Source organism: Protopterus annectens, chromosome 12.part0 (genome assembly GCF_019279795.1).
Source record: "Protopterus annectens isolate FY-2018-M chromosome 12.part0, PAN1.0, whole genome shotgun sequence".
Taxonomy (NCBI): Eukaryota; Metazoa; Chordata; order Ceratodontiformes; family Protopteridae; genus Protopterus; species Protopterus annectens.
In genome coordinates this window covers 1092058348-1092083032 of record NC_056746.1, presented here as the reverse complement: position 1 = coordinate 1092083032, position 24685 = coordinate 1092058348, and the positions used below count along the sequence as shown (strand labels likewise).

Below are 24685 nucleotides of genomic sequence, written 5' to 3'. Positions count from 1 at the left end.
GTAGGGAGAGAATTCCATTTTTTGGCGATGGAAAAGGATAGGAGAAGCTGACCAACGGGATGGTTTGGTTTATAAACAGAGATTATATTTTGGTGGTTAGATCTTAGAGTTCTGTTTGGGGTATATAATGTTAAGATGTTTGTTAGTGATGGGCATATAGTTGGTTTGAAAATAAGCTTGTGAGTGGTGATGAGTTGGAGGTAGTCAAGGTAGTTTGGGAGTTCTAGCCATTGCAGCTGGTGGAGAAGTTTACAGTGGTGAGTGGAGTATTTGGAAGTGGTGGCGAAGTTTGAGATTTTATTGTAACAGGATTCTAGTTTAGAAGAGATGGAGGAATGTAGGTTGGTTAGTAGGGGAGCACCATACATTAGTGAAGGTAGTAAGAAAGTAGTGGCGAGGGTCAGTCTTGTTGAGGGGGAGAGGAAGTGGGAGTTTCTGTACAGCATGCCAAGTTTCTGATGGGTTTTCTTTATATTTAGCTGAATATGGGTATCGAATTTTAGGTGTTCGTCAGTAGTAACTCCTAGGTGGATAGATTTTGAGGGAGAGAATAGAAGGATCTTTGATTTGTTGGCATTCAAAGAGAGGGGATTTTGAAGCATCCATTTCTCAGTAGTTGAGAAGGCAGTTTGAGTTTTTGTTTGGAGCTCAGGCAGGTTTGATGCAGAGCAAACTAAAGTTGAGTCATCTGTATATTGTACTATCTTAGTGTCAGGAATGGCTGCATGGAAATCACTAATGAAGATGTTGAAGAGCATAGGGCCAGGAATGGATCCCTGGGGTACCCCGGTTGGGGTGGGAAGGAAGGCTGAGGTGCCAGTCTTCCATTTTACTGCCTGAGATCTGTCAGAGAGGTAACTGCTGAACCAGGTAATGGTGTTTTGTGAGAGGTTAAGATAGGAAAGGTGGTGAAGAAGGTGGGTATGGGAGACTGTCGAAAGCCTTGGAGAGGTCAAGGAGGACTGTGGATACAAGTTCTTCAGAGTCACGGGCATAGTTTACGATGTCTAGAAAAGAGAGAAGAGCTGTTGTGCTATGGCCTTGCGACGACGTATAAACTATACATTGGAATTGATGCCGACCGAGTTTATAGTCATTTAGAAGAAAACTCAATTATGGCAACAGAACAAAAGGGCAATAAAAGAAATTCATATGGAACAAAGGATCATTTGTTGTTAAATAAAGTCATAGTGGAGAACTGTAAAAAGGGGAAAAATCCAAGTATGGCATGGATTGACTACAAAAAAGCATTTCATAGTATCCCACATTCATGGATAAAAGAGTGCTTAAAAATGTATAAGCTATATCCTACACTGATCGACTACATTGCAGTGACCATGAAACAGTGGCAGACCACTTTGCAATTAAGCCATGATAAAGGACAAATTATTATCCCAGGGATAAAAATTCAAAGAGGGGGGGGGTATTCCAGGGTGACTCTCTGTCTCCACTGCTATTCTCCCTTGCACTTAACCCATTAAGCTGTCTACTTAACAGCTTATGCCATGGCTATAATTTGGCTCCTAGAAAACAACAAAGTGTAAAGACTTCTCATCTCTTTGATGCCGATTTGAAACTGTATAGCTTATCAGATGAGGAACTGAAAGTACAACTGCAAGTTGTCAAAACCTTTTGAGATGATATAAGAAGGTCATTTGGTCTTGATAAATGTGCAAAAGTAACCTTTAAAGCACGAAAACTGCAACACCAGGAAAACATTAGTTTGGGACAAGAATGTGATATAAAAGAACTTGAGCAAGAGGGCGTGTATTAAGATTTGGGAATTGATGAAGGTTCAACAATCGCTTAAAAACAATACATTATGAATTAGATTTAATAGTAACAAATCACCCTAGTCATTATGAGGCCTTTGGATCATGAAAAACATGAACAAATGTGAATAAAACTTAGTAAGTGTATTTCAGAAGACTTAAATTAATCCAGAAACAGCACTGACATCTAGGTACAAAATCCAAGCTATAAACAAATTTGTTCTTTCTTTCCTAACTTACAGTTTTGGAGTGAATGACAGGCCCCAAAACATGTTGGATAGATTAGATAGGAAAACAAGAAGGATGCTTCATGCTCACCAAATGATTTATAAAAAGCAGTGCATACCAAGATTATATATTCCCTGTTATGAAGGAGGGATGGGCCTCCTTGAAAATGATTGCATCTGCAGTCATGGGACTCCACACATATCTGCTGACTTCACAAGACCCAAATGTAGTGAAAGTTTTGAAAAATGAGGGAAATAAATCTAAGCTGACTTCTCTGCTTAATCTAGCAGAAGCATATCGGCATTAAGCAGAAATGGAAATCCAACTAGAAGTAGATAAAAACCAGGCAAAAACTGAATGTGCCAAAAAGCAAAAGAAAGAATATAAGGTAAAGGACCAGATGAGAAGGCAAGAAATGTGGAAAAAGCATAAATATAGTTGCAAGTATAGAAAACTTCTGGAAGAACCTCATGTTGATCAGGAACGAATGCAGGAATGGTTAAGGAGAGGTGAATATAAACCAAAAGATGAAAGGTTAATATTGGCAGCCCAAGACAGTGGGCTACGTACATATTGGTTTACAAAGTCCATTGAACATGTGGGAAAAATAGACAAATGTAGGTTTTGCAAAACAGAATTAGAAATAGTTGCACACTTCATTGCTGGTTGCAACATACTAATGGCAGACAGACTGTATAGTAAAAGGCATAATAATGTGGCAAGACTGTTGCATTGGGGATTGTCAAACATTATGGTATTGAAGTGGGTGAAAACACTGGATAAATGAGCCACAAAGCATCATAGAAAACAATGAAGTCTACATTACATGGAGTAGTCCATTACCAACAGTTCAAAAGATAGATGCTAGAAAACTGGATGTAGTGGTCCAAGAAAGGAAGACAAAAGTAACATTGATCACTGAAATTTCCACACCCAGTGACTACAGTGTCCTGTGCACAGAGAGACACAAAGTCATAAAATATTGGGATTTGTAAGCAGAAATGAGAGCAATGCGGAAGAAAGATACCCAGATAGTTCCAATAGTAGTAAGAGCAATGAGTCTTATAAAAAAAGAGTCTACAATCATATTTAGATATGCTACCAAAACATGTAACTCTGTACAAATTGCAGAAGGAGTCATTACTGGGCACCTTGCAGGTGCTGCAAAGAGCACTTTTGGCTGACATCAAAGAGTGAAACAATACTAATTTCATGAACTTTAATCATACTTTTGACTTAGGAATGGGGTCCATTCCTGTCATGGTATTAGAAACCCAAAAGATTTGGAGAAATTAAAAAAAAAAAGAAGGAGAAGATTAGGGAGCATAATGACTGACTGCAAGAATGAACATGGGAGAAGGGCTTAGAACTGCTAGGAGAATAAGAAGATACCTGACAGACAGAGAGAGAGAGAGAAAGAGAGAGAGAGAGAGAGAGACTGTCTGTAAGGGACAGGCCCCATCTTAGCCCAGTAAGGTTAGTGGTGCTTAGTGCTGGATTGGAAAGGTACATCTCAGTGATCATAAAACTACTATGGAGGGGAGATGGCAGAAACAGAAAGAAGACCAGGCATTTAGGCAGTAGACAGAAACTAAAAAGAGATTCAGAAGATAGCAAAGAATAAAGGGTGAATCAGATCATGGCTGTATAGTCATACAGTGAAATGCAAGGAGTCCAGCTTGGAAGAAGTGGGAGCTGTGAGCACTAATGCAAGAGGGGACAGTGGAAATTTCTGATATCACAGAAACACGTGCCACTGACAAGAAGGATGGGATATGGAGGTGCTTGCATATAAGCCATTCATAAGTGAGAGAAAAAGAGAGAGAAAGGAAAATTGGAGATAGAGCACATTCTACAAAGTGGATGGCATCAGATGTGAGTTCAGAGAAGCAGAAGAACACTAAACCAGGAATGGGACAAAGATACTAGATTACATACCCTGGTAGTTAAAGTAGAGAAAGAGTTCTGGAGGGTCATGTGTTTTCCACCCTGCACAGTAGGAGAGGAAGACGTGAGACTGCAGGAGAGAATTAAATTCTGAAGTAAGAGGAGAAGGATAATACTGACAAGAGGTCTGAATCTACCAAGAGCAGACTGGTAGAGTCCAAACTCCAGGTTAAAGATGAGGGGGAGTCAGTTCAGGTGTTGGAGCATGTGGGTTTCTGACAACTGTTGCAAGACAGTACCAGAAAGATTGTCCTAACCAAAGCAGAGGGTGTCACAGACATCAAGGTTAAGGCACCATTAGCCAATAGTGATTATGACACTATGGGGCTGAAAGTAAAGGTTATCTTTTTTTTCCCTGTGTGCAAGAGAAGGGAGGAGTGCAATAATACTTAGTACTGATTGGTGCCAGATTGAAGAGTGGCACTGGGTGCCAGACTGTGCAAAGATGGGAGGAAGATCTGAGTACTGAATGAATACTTTGTTTCAGCCTACACAAAGGAAAGAAAAGTGAAGGTGTCATGCTGGGAAAGAGGAATGGCAGAGTGGGGAGAACAGTGGATGGACACCAGGACTGAGATGGGGGAAGTTCAGAGGAAACTGGATTTTCCTGTCAGAATCTTCAGAAATATAATCACTGTCTTTGCAGACCCCCTGGCAAAGATCTTCAACAGATCACTGGCTAGTGTAGATGTGCCAGAGGACTGGAAAATAGATACTGTACTCTTGTTGGGTGGGGGGGGGTGCAGAAAACATCCTTGTAAGCTTGACAACAGTGGCAGGGAAACCCATGGAGAAACCCCCATAGGAAAGGTGGCATTGTTGCTAGTGGACAACAGTCTCCAGGACAGCATCCAGCATGGATTCATGGAGAAAAGTTGCTGTCAATCAAACCTGATCTAGTTTTATGACTGGATAATAGATGAGGGAGGAGTACAAGCAGATATAGTCTACCTGGATTTCTGGAAAACTGGTGGGGTTAGGGAAAGGACCAAGACTGAGGAGTGGAATAACTGTGTGGCTAATTGGTAGGGCACAAAGGGTTATGATGAGAAGGGCAATACCAGGAATTAGGGAAGTGATTGATGGAGTACCACCAGGGTCTCTCCTGCTTTCAGTACGTTCCATTGCATTTGTCCCAGTCATATATGAGTAAATGGAGAACAAGACTGACCTCTTTACTAAAACACAAAGATAGTTGCTGCAGAGGATGATGGAAGATGAAATGTTTAGTGAAGGAAGGGCTGAATACATTGGTAGAAATATGTCAGTTGAGGTTCAGTGCAAATAAATGCAAACTGCTGAACTTTGGCCATGACAACTCTGGTGTGAAATATCAGCAGTTCTGTAGAGTGGAACTGATGGTTACAAAGCATGAGAAGGATCTAGGGATGTTGATAGAGCCTGGATTGGACCACTGGGATCATTGTGAGAGGATAGTGGCAGCAGCAAACAGAATACAGGGGTATGTCTTCAGAAAGGTAGATTCCTGAATCGAGGTAATGCTTGCACTCTAGGAAGTCTTGATCAGACCACATTTTAAATACTGAATGCAGTTCTGGAAGACAGAAGAGAAGAACATTAGAATGCTGGAAGGAATTCAGAGGAAACCTGCCAGAAAGATCTTTGTGATGGATGGGAAGGAATATCACCAGCGACTTGAAGAGTTAGAGCTCTTCTTACTTGAGATCAGAAGAAGCAGGGGGGAGCATACTATTGGTGCACAGATCATGTAATGGAGTTGTGAATGGGTCATTCTGAAAAGGAAGGATGGTAAGACGAGGCAACACAGGCTAAAGAGTGTAGGTGCTAACTACAACCTGGCTCTCTAAAAACACTTTTTCACAGAGAGGGTTGTGAACCCATGCCATAGATGTAGCTAGGGCATGAGTTAACACAATTTGTTATGGGCGTGATTAGCAGATCCCGATAGACTATAAGTGAAATATTGGTGTTCAGAAATGTATGCCGGTATTTCATTTGCTGAGAGAACTGAACCTCTTTAGCACTCACTGTGTGGCTTAAACTATGATGAATGTAGCAAGCAGGAGTGCCAGATCAGGAACTGATCCTTTTTATTTTGTTGTATTTGTTTCTTGAGTATGATGAATGTAGATGTGGAAGAAACAGACCTAATAAGGAAAGGAGAGTCAGATCAGGAGCGGACCTTTTTTTTGAGGGGAACACCAGAGCAGGGGAACTGCAACAAGCACCAGAATAGCTAGCTACATGTCTGACCTATACAATGGACTACTGGAGTGGATGTTGGAGAGGGAATCCACCGAATAATTCAAGAGGGCATGGGTGAGGTGGAAAAAGGGTAAGGGGATAGGGTGGATGGGGGAAGGGAGGATATTAAGGCAGTTACAAAGCTAAACAGGCTTATTCGTTTCTGCTGTCAAGCAAATGTAATGTAACATACAATGCTAATAAAATACAATAGATGCATTACTAACAAATGTTTATATAATTTCACATGTACAATATAAACATATAATAACTGATATTGTATAAATCATGATTCATACATTTCACAGTTAAGTAAACCATGAGTATTGCAAAAATGGAAGATTGCTGTTCATATAAATTACTACATTAACATAAAGAATTGAGTATAATAAGTTGACTGCCAGAAAAACAGTTGAAAAGCCGTAATAGAAAAGAAAGAGTCAGAAGAGAGGATTTGTTGAGAGTTGCATACCTCTCAACCTCTTAGTGCTAGAAATCTCAACAAAGTGTGACAAAGTTGGGGACAAAGGCCCAAAAATATGGACACGTTTTTAAACATTGCTCTTATAGACTTAGAGACTTACTAGAATAACAGGTTTTGTGTTAACATACATTTTCTGAAGGATTTAAAGTCTGAAACTAAAATGTATGTCACTGTTTAGTGACGACAGCCTCAGGTCATCCCAGTGATTTGCCAGAAAATTACAAATTTTATGAGGAACAAACCAAAAATATGAGTCAAAAATGTACACATTGTGTGAAAATTAAGAGGTATGAGTGAGAGGTCTGACATAGAGTCGTATAGAATAACAGTTGTGGTACAGGTTAAAGAGTTGTAAGGTTATGGTAGAACAGAGCAGATCAGGAATTGTGTATTTAACTGTCTTCTGCTAAAAGAATGTACAGAGAGAAATCGGACTGGTAAGTAGTGAATAGCAGAGCAGTAGAGGAAAATTAGAGGAAGGAGAAATGTCACAGGTAGCAAATATTAAAGCTGCTGATCCAGTTTCTAGTAAAACCTTTTTTTTTTATTTTTTCCTTTAAGTAACTTAATCTAAGTTTTCTCAAAGATAAATGCAGGCAGCCTTTTTGAAATGGGGAATGTTTTTGTTATCAAACATTTGTCATTGGATTTCTTATTTAACTTTCTCCTAAATTACAGCAATGGAATAACCCAAGTAATGGATCATTTGATTGATGATCAAACAATGAATTAACTGTCCAGAGAAACAAAACTGGAAATAACCAGAGGACGGTGGCAAGGGGAGGAAAAGGGTCTTAGTAACATACAAACAACCTAAATATGCAGCCCAAAAATATGCATGTTATCCTCTGGGTTGTACCAAACTTGTGAAGAGTATATTTTGTTCTGTAACTATTAGTAGCAATGAAATTATCATACAGAAAACATTATTTAAAAGGCTAATACCAAAATTACATTTTAAATGTAGTAGTAGAATATGTAAGGTTTGGAAAGATCGCTTAAAAACAATACATGATGAATTAGATTTAATAGCAACAAACCACCCTAGTCATTATGAGGCCTTTGGATCATGGATTACTTGCAGGTATCTGATGAAAGGAGCCAAAGACTGAACGCATGATAGGATTGAGTGTGTGAGCAGAAAAACAGCAATCTATGCGATACTCCTAAGGTTAGAGTGAAAAAGATGAGTGAAGTAAACATCAGAAATAAGGTGATAGTGAATATGAGATTGATGCCATATCTTTGAAAACAAAAGAGCAGAAAGGTCAAATAAAGGTATATGTCGATAAGTGCATTTGGAGTCTTACATTTCAACTGTGTGCATTGAAATACAGATGGACTGATAAGGTGATTTAGATATAAGATAAAATGCAGAGAAGGTAGAAGACAGTATTATTAATTTACTGGAAAATAGCCATCTCAGTGAAGACAGTTTCATTGGAATCATAAGTAGAAAAACTGCAAGAAACTGCATATTATTAATGTACAAACATATTAATCAGTTTGCAGTGTAGTACATAATTTGTACACTTGCTGATAGCAATGCTCAGAACACAGACATGGTGTTACAAAGATAAACATCACTTTTAGTGTACTTATTTACAACATATGATAGCGGACCTATTTGAAGCTGATTAGAAGAATGTTTAAGTAAGGAGTGATTTAAGGACTACAGCATTAGATTAAGTAGAAACTGATGACTAATTAAGGCAAACATGACATTTGATCATATTTGAGTCAGACCTCTTGAAGTGGTTAATTTTAAAACAAAATGAGTCCAAGTCATGTAGCAGAACAGAAGTCTGACTGAGAAGGCTCGTATACAGTACTGAATGACAAATGAGTTGGATAGAAAGAAGGTAGAAGATCATAATAGAGTACTGTAATGATAAGAGGGTTAATAAGATGTAGAGAAGAAGAAGATTTATAGGAGTGAAACCAGAGAATGTGAAAGGGAAAGAGAGAATAATAAAGAAAAGAAGTGGAGAAGCAAAAGAGAAATTAATAGGGAAGAAAGAAAAGGAGAAAAAGAAGGAAGGATTGCATTGTGAGTGTTAAAAGTCTGAGGGATTTCTAAAGAAGGAAGATGCATTAAGAGCTAGCTACTTCATGAGCTTGGGAGCGTAAAAGCATGGTGATAGTGATAGCTCAAATTATTGCAGATATACTGACTGGCAGAAAGAAGTGCCAACTAGCAAGCTGGACAAATGGCTTGAAGATTGGAGTAATTATAAGAGGATCGGTGATACCACAGGACAGTTGTTGTGCAAACGTGATATTATTTCTGTAATTGCTTATTATGTAGGGGGGTCATAACCATTTCTGATTTCGGTCAGTAACAAGTTCCAAAGCTTAGTGAAGGGAAAAGGGAAAGCCGGCATCTCCAAGTTTGTCTAGTGATTTAATCGCCCCTAGAAAGGTTAGATGACTAGAATGAATTTTCATTGAAATAATCCTTTTTGCAGTTGTCTTCTGGAAAGAGGGATGCATGTTTTTATAGTTTTGTGTACTGTAGATAACAGAGAGAAAGGGTTATTTTAAAAAATGTAAGACAGCACAGTGTTTTGTATGGCAGGGCATATTCGTTGTACTCTTGGTGACCTCACAGTATGACTCTTGAATGTCTGCTTAGTTTAGTCAGTGAGGACTGAATGTGCAGTGTTTGGTAAAGAGGAGTGTAGCTCTGTATGTTGTTGGCTTCATAGTGGGAAGAGACTTTGTTTGTTTGGCATGGTATAGAGATCCAAACATTCTATTTCTGGTGATGATGACGCAGTGGATATTTTTGTGGTAGTTGAGTTCTTGGTCAAGATAGACACCAATATTATTTATAAATTGGGACAGCCTCTAACTTAGTGCCATTATAAAGGGGAATATTAGCAAATGTAAATGCCACTTCATCCTAAAATTCTTTGTTAATAACAGTAAAAAGAGGAACAGGTGTATGTCACTCATTGGTTCCTGAATCTCTGGAACAAACTTCTATGGACAACTATGTGAGAACTACACATGCAACATGGTATTCTGGTTGTCAGGACTCATGATGGTTGCTAGACCAGTAACCTGCTCTTAACTAATGAAGCTGTGAAGAAGTAGACCAGGAGTAGACCTCTGGGGGCAGCTTGCATTTCTGAGAGAATGAAAAGAGATGATTTGCATTTTATTTAATATTTGTGATTACACTGGTAATCGGAGAGCCAGTTAGAGCAGGTAGGACAGACACCTTGTTGCAAGTTGTGTTTAACAAGGAGAGGATGGTTAAAGTGTACTGAATGCCTTTCATAGTATGGAAAAGCAACATTTACAAGCTTCCATTTATTTAACTCAGTTCAAGTTGTCTCAGACAAGGCTGTAAGTGTAGTGGTTTAAATCTACATCGGGATGAAATTTGTAGGTTAAAGGGATGAAAGTGACTAAGTAATTGTAAAAGTATGACTCTCCTTACAGTTCTGTATAGCAAAGTAAGCGTGTATTGATTTGAAGTTGTAGAGTGTGGTATTTTTTTAAAGCAATCACTTTTATTGACAGATCACAAAACAACGTCTCAAAATCTGAATAGCGGTAGTTCAACCAAATTTTACACATCATCTTCTAATATTTTGTTTTAAAATCATGATTACTTTCTAAATTCTTCGTAGTTTCTACCTCTTTCTATAAATCTGTGATTTCTTTGACTAGTTTATTCTGCAAATCCTTAAGCCAGTCTTTCAGTGTACCCAAAGCTGGAGCTGTGGAGCTTTTTTCCCCGGGCCTCTGTTGAAAATGGGTACTTTTTGGCCCTGTAGGACTTTCCCAGTAAACAAATGTCAAATAAATAAATAAAATTAGCATTAACTCTTTTTCCCAGGGTACCTATGTAGCATTTCTTTCCATTCATACTTTAAACTATCCCATCTAGCTATTAGCACCACTTTTGAGCTTAATCTCCCCTGAAATGTTTCTTTTACTTTTCCCTGATGGGAAATTGCCAGTATCTGATCCTGTTTCTAGTTTGCACATTAATGTCTACCATTACATTTGCATGATCAGATAACACAGTAGGTGAGACTTCCTTATACACTACTCTGTCCTCATCCTCCATAGTCACATATATCCTATCAGTGCATGAATATCTGTAGTACATCTGATAATATTATGTGAACTGTCTCACCCCTGGAGTTTCTGATGTACACACACCCAGAAATACAAGCAGGTTAGTAAATAACTAAAAATATTCCCTGTACTCGGTATTCACTAGTCCCTTGCATATCTTAACTTTGTGTTTTTAAGTTAAAATCACCTGCCCACCCCATTGATTCTTAATGAAAAGTAATTATCATCATACACGTTTCTTCTAACTCCTCCAACATGGACTCTGGAGGCCTATTAAAACTCACTAATGTGGAGAGTTGGGATTCCAAAATCCCTTTCCCTGCTACATATCTCCCTTGTCATCTGTCAGAGTGTCATTTACTATTCAAGAGGACCACTTCTTTCTTTTTCCTCCTGCAGAAATGAGGAAAAGAACACACTATTAAAGGCAAGTTTTGTTAACTTTCCATATTCAGCCTTATTCATATGTGTCTCTTGAAGCATTATTTTATTTTATTTATTTTATTTATTTTACATTTGTTGACCGGGATGGTCCGACTGGATGCATGTCCATTTTCAGCGGAGGCCCGGAGAGAAAAGCTCCACAGTGAAAAGAGTACAGATTCATTTATATACATGTAAATACACAATCACATGAATAATACTTCGGTCTGGTTTAAATACTTTTGCCAACAGCATAATTTGATCACAATTTCAAAGTACAGTGTTATTACTATATCTTGCTACACTATCCTGGCCCTTGTAGAGTATAGTCAGACAATGAGGAACTTAATTACTGTAGTACAAGCAGAGATAGAATTTGGTGAACAGTTTATTTACAATTATTAAGACTAAGACAAACAAGAATCACACCTAGTAGTACAGGTGGAGTAGGTAAATGTTAGGTGTTTTAGTGGACTAGTCTGGATTAATGAATAGCTGGGTTAATACATGGGCATAGCCAATGTGTCTTAAAAAAATGTTTAAGATTATTTTTAAATTGACAAAGGGAGGAAGTAAGTCTAAGGTTATTAGGGAGGGAATTCCAAATCTTTCCTTTAGAACATTACATTGTGTGTTAGGAGAACTTAGCCAGCCCATCACTTTCTCTCTCTCTTTACTAGGTTACATTGCCCATTTATGTATATTTGTGAGTACCCGACCAGTTTTCATCTGTGCAAAATTTACCTCATATTGTTTGGATTGCTATAAAAGAGCACAGTATTGTTAATTGATAGATTATGAGCTGACCCAGTTGTTTGGGATTTGGGAACTTATATGGACAGTGACTTAACTTCTGAGCAACATGTGTCCACTATCATAAGAAAGTCATTCCATATTGCACAGCTTTTAAACAATGGGATTGTGTCCAGATGTAGAGGTGTCATTGTCCTCTTTTACACAGTTGTCATTAAGCCAGTTATTAAGTATAATGCCCCTTTTGGCATGTATCTGTCCAGACACATGGAACAACTTGAACGCCCGCAGATATACCTTACTAAATGGATACAAGGTTTAAACAATATGTCCTACATGGACTGAAACAAATCCCTGTCGCTATACTCTTGTGTCCTACAGACTGCTCAGAACTGACCTTTGTCTAGCATATAAGGCATCATCCAACCCAGTACTGATGGACCTACTGTACATCAGCAAGTCAGATGGCATCAGAAATGTTCAGTCTGCAGATCTACACCTCTTCTCCAACATCAACAGAATAGTTTGAAGGGCCAGTTATATCATGCAGAGGATACCAGCGCTCTGGAACAGAATCCCCTTCCACATAAAACAAAGTTCATCCATGTTCATATTCTGTCTCAGCTTGGATCTCTGGATGGTATAATTGACACCAGGACCACCCCCTTGACTACTAATGGATAAAGGTAGCTTTTAAATGCTTTATTCCATGCATGGGTCCCCTCAAATTATCTATGGCATGCTCCCAGTTATTCTTGCTAGGGGTAATATATAATTATTGACCATGGAATAGGTAAGACGAATCTAACACCAAATGGGATAGGTTAATTCAAGTACCAAAAGGAAAATTGGCTAGGCTTAAATGACCTACAAAGGCAGCCAGCCAACCTTACTATGAACCTGTATTTTCCATCACTCATCAAAACACATTCACTGACTTTCTGCCATGCTCCCTTATTCTTGATTTTGCACTGGCAGATACCCATAAAATCCCACCCCCATAAAACATTACATTTGTCCGAAATTCACATGTTCTTATAATATTTTTAAAAACATTGTAAGTAATTTGAGTAAAACTGTTCACATCAAACAGTATTCACTTCCAAGGGATATCGCTCGCCAGACAAATGAGGATCAAGCAAATTTCACTTTTGTGGGAGAAATACAACAGTAGCCCAGCTGTCTTTTGACTGTGTTGCATTTGCAGAGTACATTTCTACCCCCACCACCACCACAGACCACACTGTGGAAATAAGCAGTACTAAATCTGCTAGCTCTTTTTCGCCTTCACAGTTACACCATTAGAAAACTCACACTTTTATCATAAAGCCAAGTAACTACCTTATTTTGTAATGCCATACCATTAGTGCATGGGGTGTACTTATAAGTCATTTTACATACTGCCTGTCACAGTTTCCCTCTAGCTGCAGTAGTACTATCTTACACTGCAGTTCCATTTCACCAGTTCACTTTTTCTTGGTTGTCAGTGCATAATACTTTCCAATTTTCAAGCTTGATCTGAAAAGTGGAAATAGATTTAGTGAATTCCTGGGGCTTTTTTCTGCACCTTTGTCTGCCCCTCTTGAATCACATCTCCCTGCCCTTCGGACAATTCCATTGACTCCTGCCATTCACTTGTGACCCTGTTTACTTTCACTGGGTCTGTGACTTTTTTATCACCTGTGGGAAACAGTACTTTAAAGAAGGTTGGGTATAAAACCTTAAAATTTAAATATTCAGTTCTACATATATATATATTTTTTTTTTTTTGCAGGGATGAATTTATTCCTCACCCTGTGTGTTCCCACACTGAAGTCATGCTTGATACATGCCCTCACATCCCCATAGTATGATGTCTTCCCAAGCTGCAAAAGTTTTAACAAAATGCAAAATCATCTGTCTGTTTCTCTTACTGTTCATTCCTTTCTTTGTGAGGAAATGTCTGTCCATTCCATCAACAGTCGATGGACAAACCTATTCCTGCTCTTTTTTCTGGCATACCTTATAACTGAATATTTTCCTTTCAGTCCTTTCTTCATCACTCATTATTTTTAATTTCAGTTGTTTCAACCTTACTTGATTATCTTTAATATGAGTATAGGCTTGCCTTAAGTCCTTTTGCAACTCTTTTAGCGAATCCAAGTGTTGCAAGAGAGTATGTTCAACTTCACCAAACCTTTTCCTCATACTGCTTAACTTGGCCCTCCAGTTTCAATTCTGTGTCATTTAGATTCTGTAATATTAACTGGGGGGGGGTCCTGCTGGCACAACTGTCTGTTTCCATCTCTTGCAGTCATTATCCTGGCTTCCAGCCTTACAGGAGATATGCTAGTGTTGCTACTGCTGCTAAAATGGATATGCCCCTGCTGCTTTCTACATGATATTCTCTGTGCAACCTTCTTTCTGCCTTTAGCGAATGACATTCACTTTCCTTTAATTATTTCCCTCTTCCCCACACTCTCCAAGCATTCTTGATCAACTTGCATTGACATTGAATCTGTATTGCTCTATCAGCGAATTTACTCTTTCTGCATGTGGGAAATGGAGGGAGGGGGTTCCTGCATCTATCTCATCACTATTACTAGAAGTCCAAAGAGTATGGTATTAATCCACTTTTGCACTGCTGAAGAACTGTGAGTTTTCAGAGCAGTGGGACACAGGATTCAGTCATGCTGTGACTAAATAAAATTAAAACTGATATAACCAGAGTAGAGTGAGTCACATGAGGGAACTTAGGCGTTATAAGGTCAGTTAATGATGAGTCATGAGGTTTTTACTATATTTAGCAAGTAGGCAGTAGTAAAGTTTGAAGGGATGTCCATAAAAGGTAGTATTGTGAATAATGTGCTGAACGTACGGTTAGTTGATGAGTCTGATATTGATGAGTTGACATAATCTGCAAATGCTCCAGCAGTTATAGGTGGTACAGAATGAACTGCTGGGCCAGTTGGAATTGTGTGCTAGGGTTTAAATTTGTGTGAATACTTTTCTAGAAATTAGGTGTTAGAAATAGCAAGCTCTCAATTATCTGGGACTCACAGCACTTCATTGGCCAGGTAAAGCAGATTCAGGTAACTTCTATTACCCAATACTGCCCTTAATTCTGCACAGTTGCAGTGATAACAGTGATGCTTCACTGGCCAAAAACTGAGAGCAGTTATAATTTGATTATATGGAGCTTTTCTCTCTGGGCCTCCGCTGAAAATTGATAATATTATCCAGTCCAACTTTCCTAGTAAACAAAAAATAATTAATTAAATAAATATCGTTAAAACCCAGAATGTTACTATGTTCAAAACAAAGTATAGAAGTATGAAAATAAAGCTAGCAACAATGTCTTCTCACAGTAAAAGGTTCTCCAGTTTGATTCTTAACTGGTGTACCTACTGTAGAGAGTCTGCATGTCTTTCTGGTGTCATTTTAGGTTTTCTCTGGGTGTTCAGTTTCCCGTCTGTCAAAAAACATGCAGTAAGATGCTTGGACATCTTCCAGATTGCCCATAGATGTTGTGCATGCAATGTATAAGTGTGCATATTCTGCAATAGATAATTGTCCCTTCTAGTACAAGTTTATTATAGTGTTTATTTACTAAGCACCTTACAAGTTAAACCAGTATAATAGTTATTATAAATTGCCAAATACACTAACTGTAATAAAAGACATTATTTGCTAGAAGAAAAGTCCTGTTAAGCAATACACCATGGTGCCTAAATGTCTTCATTCTGCAGTAAAGATGGCATACTCAATTTAAAGGTCAAAACAAATAAAAGTCCAAACTTTGAATAAATAAAAAAAAAATTTATTCTCAATAAACACCAACAGTTTTACAGTTCAGATGTCCAGCAAACAGGGCTGTAAATGTAATGGATGGACCTCTCTGTTCCTACATTCCATTCATCCAGTAAAAACAGTCCTTTCCTCAGCCCAACAAATTACTACAACATTGCTTTGACTAGACGCCAAGACCAGTGGGAAAATCAAAAAAAAAAAAAAAAAAACAATCATATCTGTTTCCACTTTCATTTTCATCCTCATTCTTCCTTCCTTCTTTCCTAAATAGGTTCCCAAATGCCAATGCCATAAAGTCCTTATAATCTACACAATCAGTGTCAGCATGATGTTAGAAAGAAACAGCAGAACTGAAAAAGGTTTTAGCAAAACCCAAAATTAAACCAAAAATGTAGTTAGTTCTCACCTGACAACCACCTGCCTCCATTATAGAAAACATTAGCACACCATCTAGACTTTATTTCAAAGCCTTATGCCTACTGACTGTTGGAATAGGCTGTAGCTACCCCGACAACCCTGTAAAAGATAAAGTGGGTTAGCAGAAGAAGAATGAATGGATGTCATCTAATGGAATATTCCCTTTCTGTGAGGTGGCAAAACTTTGTTATAGTGATGTGTAAGTCAGGGAGATATGAGTGTACAATGTGATACACTGGGGCTGCAGGAGGTCTGCCCCTATTAAAAAATGGTTTTACTTTTTGACTTGTTAGATGAGCCCCATTTTCATAAGTCAGTGTTCAGTTGCTGTGTTTAATGGTTTAACGATCTGTAGATTAGATATCTACTTGATGAAAGAGTCATGCACCTTCCTCTGCTGATGAACTCCTTCCAGTTTTTAATAGAACAAGAGTTCCGCACAGTGCCTACCCACTCACAGAATAGAAGTATGTGGAAAGCAACCATTCTGAATCTCTGGAGAAGAAGCAAGCTCATCCATATACACAAAATTGGGGACTACACACTAAGACTGAAGATTATGGACCAGCAGTCTCAATTTACTCATCAAAGTCATGGAAAAATTGTGTATACACAAATTTATAATTGTGCTTCATACCACATTGTCAAGTCAGAGGTGTTTTTTTAATCTAAATTATTTCTCACAAGAGCTGTACTTCTTTGGCTTTGAAAAGAAGAAGGCACAACAGATGTAATTGCCAGACAGAGGAAATGAAAAGATGACATGAGGTGTTCATCAGAGGACAGAAAGACATCACATGACAACATGCGTATGGTCATATGAATGTTTCTTTCTGCTTTTTTCAGTTAGAGGTCGCCACAGTGGAACTCCGGTCCGCTAATGATTGGCAGCAGATTTTGACGTGCTGGCTTGCCGGGCCTAACGCACAACCTTCAATGAAGAAACGCCCATTCACGCATTTCGCCACACAGAAGACCCTCTAACTGAGAATCGAACGGGCAACATCTAACTGTGAGGGGACAACGCTACCGCAGCACAAGTTAAATTAGAAAATCACTAAAACAAAGGCTGGAATTCATAGTCAACACTAGAGAAGCTCAAACTACCTTATAGGTCACATCAGGCAGTGGTCATCTTACACATAGATGAAGAAGTGCAGCTGGCTCAGCTAGCACCCTGTGCTGATCCCAGAAATTAGTGCCTCACCTCTTCAGCTCTGCAAGTGAAGAGCAAAAAAAATGACTTCTGCAAAACTTGCAGACTTGCAGCATGTTTCCTGCACTATGCAGTCTGTGTGCTCCCTCCCCCAGCTCTTTAAGCAAATGTTCTTTCTAATCACATGTTAACCAGGTAGCCAGATGCATGACATACTCCATCCTCACTCCTGCTTCAGCCATTCGGCTCCTGTTTCTGTGCCCTGCCCTCTACCCAACTGCCTCACATTAGTAAAAAAAAATAATTTCTTTCTTAAATGGAAAGAAACTGCTTGCTACAAATGTAGCAAACAGTTTCTGCAGTTTATATCCTGCCTGATTGGAGCAATTAGTCATCATGTTTTAGTTAAAAAAAATTTATTTTAAACTGTAGCAAACTGCTTGGTACAAATGTAGCAAACAGTTGGTACAGTTTATACCCTGTTTGCATGGAGCACTACAGCACTCATGTTTTAGTTTAAAAAAAATCTTCTTTTAACCTGTAGAAAACTTCTTGCTACAACTATATCAAACAGTTGCTACTGTTTATACCCTGCCTGCACAAAGTGCTACTTTGCTCAGGTATTATTTACTTGCTACACTATAACAAACAGTTGGTACAGCTTAGACCACACACTGAGTGCTACAGCAGTCAGTTTGTCTGCAAATGCAGTACTGGCTTTTAAAAGCCAAAGAGCAGTCAAGATGATGGATGGCTGATTGTTCCCCTTCCAACACTTTGCACCCAGAGCTGTTGCCCCTCTCTCGCAGCCTTAGCTATGCTGTTTCTCGGATGCATACATACCCACAATAAGCATTGCTACCCATACTGTCCCAGACCCACTCACACACTGTCCCTATATGTGGACACACACAAACACACACGCTCTGACAGGTAGACATATACTTGCATACCTGTTATACATCCATACTGCACTGCTTACCTGGACTTGCATTTTGAGCAGGGTGAATCTGCTCCACTTTCCCTCTGCAGATTCTCTCCGGTTGAGCAGCATCGGTACATACGGCTAATCTGTTGCATACAGTTATGCATTCTGTGTATTTTGTGCATTGTTCTTTACAGACTTTGCATAGTAAAGATGTTTGTGATTAACCATACTATTCAAGAATCCTTTCATAACAATGCACCAGAATGTGCAATGGCCTCATTTAAATAAGCCATGCCTCAGGATCACCACATTTACTTGTTATTCTGAAAACTCTCACTTCTAAGTTGCACAAGACTGCTCTACTGTGCAGAGATGGATTTATGAATTGAGACCCCCTTTTTACTGTGCAAAACCAGTTGCACAGCTTTGTGCAACTATGCAAGCTGTCTATGAATCCCAGTCCAAATCTGATGGTGCAGACTAAGTATTCTTAACAGAGCTTGGGAAGAGGATTAAAATTAAGGTGAAAAATATGCAAGTTGAAAAACAGCAAAAGAAATGGAATGTTAATATATTATAAAATTAACGAGCCAACTATTTGACTTGAATTTTATCTATTTGTTTTTGTTTCTCTTCACAATGTTACTCCTGAATAATTGACTTCTGTTTACTTCTCAGTTAATGTTCAGAACATAGGTACTAATAGCCCTGCATTAGCACCAGATTACAAGACAATGACACAGTAATATGTGCATTTTATATATATATATATATATATTTATTTATTTATACAGTGTTTTATTGGTACTCTGGCAGCCTCAAATAGCCCCTTTTCTGTTTATAGGATTGGACGCCCCCCTAAATATCGCAAGATTCAAGAAGATAACTTTCAAAGTGAGTTGGCTTTTTTAATGTGGTGTTTTATTAATGAAACAAATCATGCTAAAGTTTTATTAATATTTTTGTCTGCATTCCAGAATATTTCTTGTGAACAGTGGTTTTGTGACATTACAGATCAGTCTGCAAACCAGAAATGCTCCAAAAGCTATAAAAATCTCATGCACAAGGCTCAGAAAAATGGGAAAAAAGTACAGAATGAAAATCACTACATGAAAATGTCATGAATAAAAATGAATTATTCATTTAAACAGTTTGGAAAAATGAATGAATTAGTGTTTAATGAATCAGTTATATATTTAAGCACAAAGTCTGAGAGAATGGTAATGCTTTCTGATGATGCTTTTCTTGAAGTGACCACTTTTTTGCATGACTAATCTTTAAAATTACGCATTTTGGTAAGATAGGAAGACTCTAGCATATACAGTAGAGTGCATATGTGTACATATTATTGTTATTATTATTATGTTTATTAATTTTAAAATGAGTGCCACTAGATTGGCATAGAGAAATAAAATCCTCACTATAACCCATGGAGAGGGCAGTGTTGTAGGGGTCGTCTGCGACAGTCAGTGATGGAAGTTGGGAGTGTCACATGGGAAAAGTAGTGGCCCAAAGACAAAGTGGGGGTGGATATTTCTGAAATGCTGTGGAGGCAAAGTGGTACTACACAGTGTTCCCATTGCTTGCCCACTCCTTGGATGTAACCATGAGGGATGGGGAAGTGAGTAGAAGATAAACAAAAAGTCCCCCAGTGGATGTATATGAACGAGACTCCCAGAATGCCCTTAGATTCCATTAGTGGCTCTAGTGGATTAGTGAAGTAAGTCTTGGGGAGGGAGGTTTGGAGTAACTGGCAAACTCAGTAAGGACATATATAGAGCACCGGGCAGCAGTACTGCAAGAAGGATGTAAGGAAGACACAGAAAAAAGTAACATTTTTAAATGAGATTTACAGTGCATCATACTATGACTTGCATGCTGTACATAAGTAAACATGGATGTATGCAACAAAACTAAGTTACGTGTATAAGATATGACATTTCTTATAGGTTACCTACATGTAGGGAGAAACCCATGTTATAGTGAACATTTGGTAATGTTATGTTATTGAAACCCAGAAGCAAATGTAGAATACAACCTTTCCATTAAAATAATTACATTTTGAAGTTGCATAAATTTCTTGCACTTTGTTAATTCTTTGCTTCTCTTGACATCCTGATCAATAATTTTGATGCACTACCCCTTTATCCTCTGCTTTCACAGAATCAGCTTTTTTTTTCAAGTTTAGTAGTGACTCAAGGCGTTTGCTTTCATGTCTTCCCTCAGGCTCACACAAATAATTTTGGACTCTCTTCATTTTTGCATATCATTGAAATGTTTTTTTTTCTTTTTACCATTGCTTCTACAAAACTGATGACGTGCTGGACTTGTCTTTCTCTTGTCCTTATACCATGCCTCATATAGAAGGCTCATATTTCTACTGTGCCATAATTCCTGTGTACTGCATGTCTCATTTTCTTGTTTGCACATTTTTACTTTGGACATCATTGTATTTTATTATTTGATTCATAGTTTTTCATTTCTTTCAGAAAAAATGCTAACTTTACTAAAAAACTGAACTCTAACTATGAATTACAAGTCTGCACTCTACAACGATTTGTGACACTGAACCAAATAAACTTAATTTTTAACATTTCTTATACCACATAATATTTATATTATCTATTGATGCTTTTTAATAAATACTCATATATGTAATACTTGTTAAAATCTCCCATTTGTTACTTAGAAAGTAGTGTATTTTTATGATGTCCAACATTATTTCATTACTGCTGCAGTAACCTTAGCTATATGGATTATATTCTGCTAAGGATATAACATCCGGACAGCTCCCAAACCGAAGGGTACCTTCCACGCACTCAAACCATTAACCAGCTCAGTCAGAGCTTAAGAAAAATAGTAGTTTGGGCATCAAGCCCTTTGGAGCTTTCCTGCTGCCAAAGAGTGCTCCTGTTGCAGGCTTTTAAGGATTGACAGTTGGTTAATACCTCGCATTTCTGGGTAGATAACTTCATTTTGAGGAAGAACTTCAATATCTTATTTTATGATTACAGCTTAACTTTTTCCGTAAAGTTTTACTTTTAAGCTAGGAAAAGTGTTTTTGCTGACTACCATGTGGCATTTAGTCACTTTTTATTGAATGTTATTTTTGTTTTACTTTTGAGGAAAAAAAGTTGTTAAAATGTATTTAAAACTACTTTGCATATCTGAAACTTATTTTAAATTACCTTTGGGGGTAGGGAATATGTTTAATTATTTTCATGGTGTTTTTGGTGGAAAAAAATCAACTTTTTAAATACTTGTCTGTTACATCGAATTTTACTGCCAGACTTCCCAGGGATTAAGGGGTCTTTTTTTCACTTCACCATGGAGCAGCCTATTGGTTCCAAGTTCTTCTTTCTTCTAACCACAGAAAGAAGAAAATGTCAAAGCAGCCTGTGCTCCTTTAGCAGGCTACTAAATTGCATCAGTGACAAAGGGTGACTCCAATGTGGCCATCACTGGTTCATTGGACTATTCATCTTTTTTTCTTGGCTCCCTCTGGCATACTCCATACAGCCACCATGGACTGGGGGTTACACACATCCTAGTCAGCTGCTGAAGTGCCCTTGTTTGGCAAGGGAGAACCGCTTTTGATTGTCTTGGAAGAAGGGACAGGGAATACCTCTCTGCTTAGCCAAACTAGAATGCCTGTCTCTAGGGAAGCTTTATGTGTTAAAAATAGTTTTGCTTCTGTAAACAAATCCTGTCAGAAAGAAGCAAAAAGACATTCATCTTCACTTGATTCTGGAGTGATTTATTGAGATTAGATCAGGGCTTAGTTCAGTGTCTTGACCCTACCAGATCTGGTGTTTCTGTTAAGAGAAAAAGAGATTCTTCACCATCTGAGGATGTCCAGTCCATTGAACGGCAAAATAATTGTGATGAAACAACTTCTGCTTTCTCCCCTCAGGATTTTGATTCTGAGAAGAGTGTTTGTTTCTGACACTACATTGGAAGGGATTTTCTGTTTATGAAACCATATCCAGAATTAATCAGTTGTTTGAAGTAGGAGCATAATAATCTCCTATTGTCTTTAAGGAAATGTGATTGTAACTGGAATTTCCTGAACCTACTCTAGTTCCTCCTGTTCTTCGAGGTTTGGAAGATGTATTAATAACAGCCTGTAACTTCACTAACAGCCAATCTGCTGCCTCTAAGAAAGCAGATAAATTGTGTAAAGTATCTCAGTCTTATAGTTTTATTTTTTAACTTCAGATCAGATCCAGCAAGGATTTGCATGGTAAACCAAACTACTGCTAAACATTTAGCTAATTCCAATCCCTCCCATTCTTACAAGGATGGTTAAGTCTTTGGAAGATGTGGGAAAAATATTTATTATTCTGCAACAGTTATTTTTTTTTTAGAATTTTCAGTTGTCACACTCACATTTTAAATGTTATTCTTGCTTCCTCTGAGAATATGAGGAACATTATGGCATCTTTTCCCTCATCTGATTACTTCTATATCTCAGGGACTACATATTCTTTATAATGTACTTATAATACTGCTTATGCCATTTTCAGATCTGCTGTTAATGGAATTGCTATGAGGAGGTTTGCTTGGTTGCATACTTAAATTCTCCCACTGGATGATAAAGCTGAAATTTTGAATTCTGCCATAGACAGAGGGGTGGTCGTTGGGCTGTCTGCTGCAGAGGTACTTAGAGAAGTTGATACATGGAGTTTCACAGATTTTTCAGCTTTCCTTCTCCAACTTTGTCAGGGATTTTAATGCTACCCCTGCAGCACTTTGCAAAAAATAAAATAAGCAGGTACAACAAGCAGCAAGGATGCTTCAAAAAGAAAGGAGTCCCCTGAATGCAGGACAATCTAACACATCTGAATGACTATCTTCAGAATTCCTCCTTCCCAAAAAGCAGTCTGAGCCTCCTTCATTTCTCTTTGTTGCAACAGTCTCAAACAAATGAGTTCTGAGAGGGATTTATCATTTGCTTTGTAATAGTTCCATCACATAGAGCAACAAAGTTAAGTGAAGCTTTTTCATTTCTTGATCTGTTTCTAAGTTCATTTTAGAACTTTTTATCTTCTTTAAGGAAGGGCTTTTAAGTCCTATATTAGTCATTCCAGTACGTAGTTGCACTGTATTTTGCTATTTAAGTGGACTAACTATTATTGGTATTAAACCAATTTCTTTCTTATGTAGTGAGTGTATGTCAGGCTAGTTCAGGACTTGTGTTTGTATTAAGGCAGTTCCAAGCCAGTCATCTCAGAGTTAAGGACACCCTGTTGTATGTGTGTTCCTAAACCTAGTGTATCTGTTGTTGCCTGCCCCTTATGATAATTTGACAACATAATTCCTCTCTGTACCCATTTATTCCCTCTTGACAATAAGCACGTATCATTTTGCACCGTCTGCCCCTTAAGCTATTCAGTAGGCTAAGAGACCTTTGATAGAATTGCTCAGTATTGAGAGTACTGAAATTGCTTACACTTTTTTAGTGCTAAGTTAATGAGCTTTACTATAATCAGTTTACCGCAGTGGTGGTACTGCGGTAGCGTTGTCGCCTCACAGTAAGACGCTGTCCAGTTCGATTCTCGGCTAAAGCGTCTTCTGCGTGGAGACATGCGTGAATGGGCGTACCTTCGTTGAAGGTTGTGCATCAGGGCTGGTAACTCGGCACGTAAAAATCAACTACCAATCATTAGCGGACCGGAGTTCAGCTGTGGTGACCCCTAACCGGGAAAAGCCGAAAGACACAAACAAACAAACTATAATTAGTTTACTGTTTCCTTCTGGTGATAGAAGAGGATTTCAGGGCTAGCTGTAGACAATAATTGCTGCAGAAGCTAAATCCATGTCTCGTTACTGGTTGGAGTGCTCTAGGGACTTCTTTGGTGCTTATTTTCTGTGTTGTAAATAAGATGATTTAGTGTGATACTGCCCATCACGTTGCGGTGTGGCTGACTGTACTGTACAGAAACAAGCATTTGAAGCCTTACGTTTCTCTGTAAAACCTACTCCCCAAATTTGTATTGTACTTTAAATATTCAGTAGCAAGTCCACTCGAAAATTATCTTAAACAAACAAAACACCAAGTAGTTAGAGTCAGACCCTGCTCCCCTCCCACAAGTCATTCTTGTCAAAACCATGGACCGGCACTTACCCACAGCTTCTGTAACTAGCCTGATTGAGATGGGTATGTTGAGACAGTGTAAGAATGTTCTCATGCTGTCTGACAATCATCTGTTACTTAAATAGCAAGTATGTGAGGAAATGTACATATATAGCGTCCTTGGTGGCAAAAATCTCACGGTAAACGTAAATCCTCAGCAGTACTCAACACACCACACCTCACCAAGGCCATGACAATACACATAATCTGTTGTATGCTGAGGTACTAAAGAATTAACTTGCCTAAACCTCAAAGACCTCCAAAATGTAACACAGGCACAAAATGCACTCAGTAAGTTTAGCCTACCTCCTCACATAATACAAGGAGTCAC

At 38.3% G+C, this 24685-nt stretch overlaps 1 protein-coding gene across 1 annotated transcript in view; it reads left to right on the top strand.

The window, feature by feature from the left end:
* Nucleotides 1–24685, top strand: part of L3MBTL1 (L3MBTL histone methyl-lysine binding protein 1) — a 2277156-nt gene that overhangs the window by 2163298 nt on the left and 89173 nt on the right. The window contains exon 19 of the mRNA XM_044090108.1: nucleotides 19063–19112. Within this exon, the coding sequence (XP_043946043.1) occupies nucleotides 19063–19112 (50 nt within the window). The remainder of the gene's footprint in view (nucleotides 1–19062; nucleotides 19113–24685) is intronic.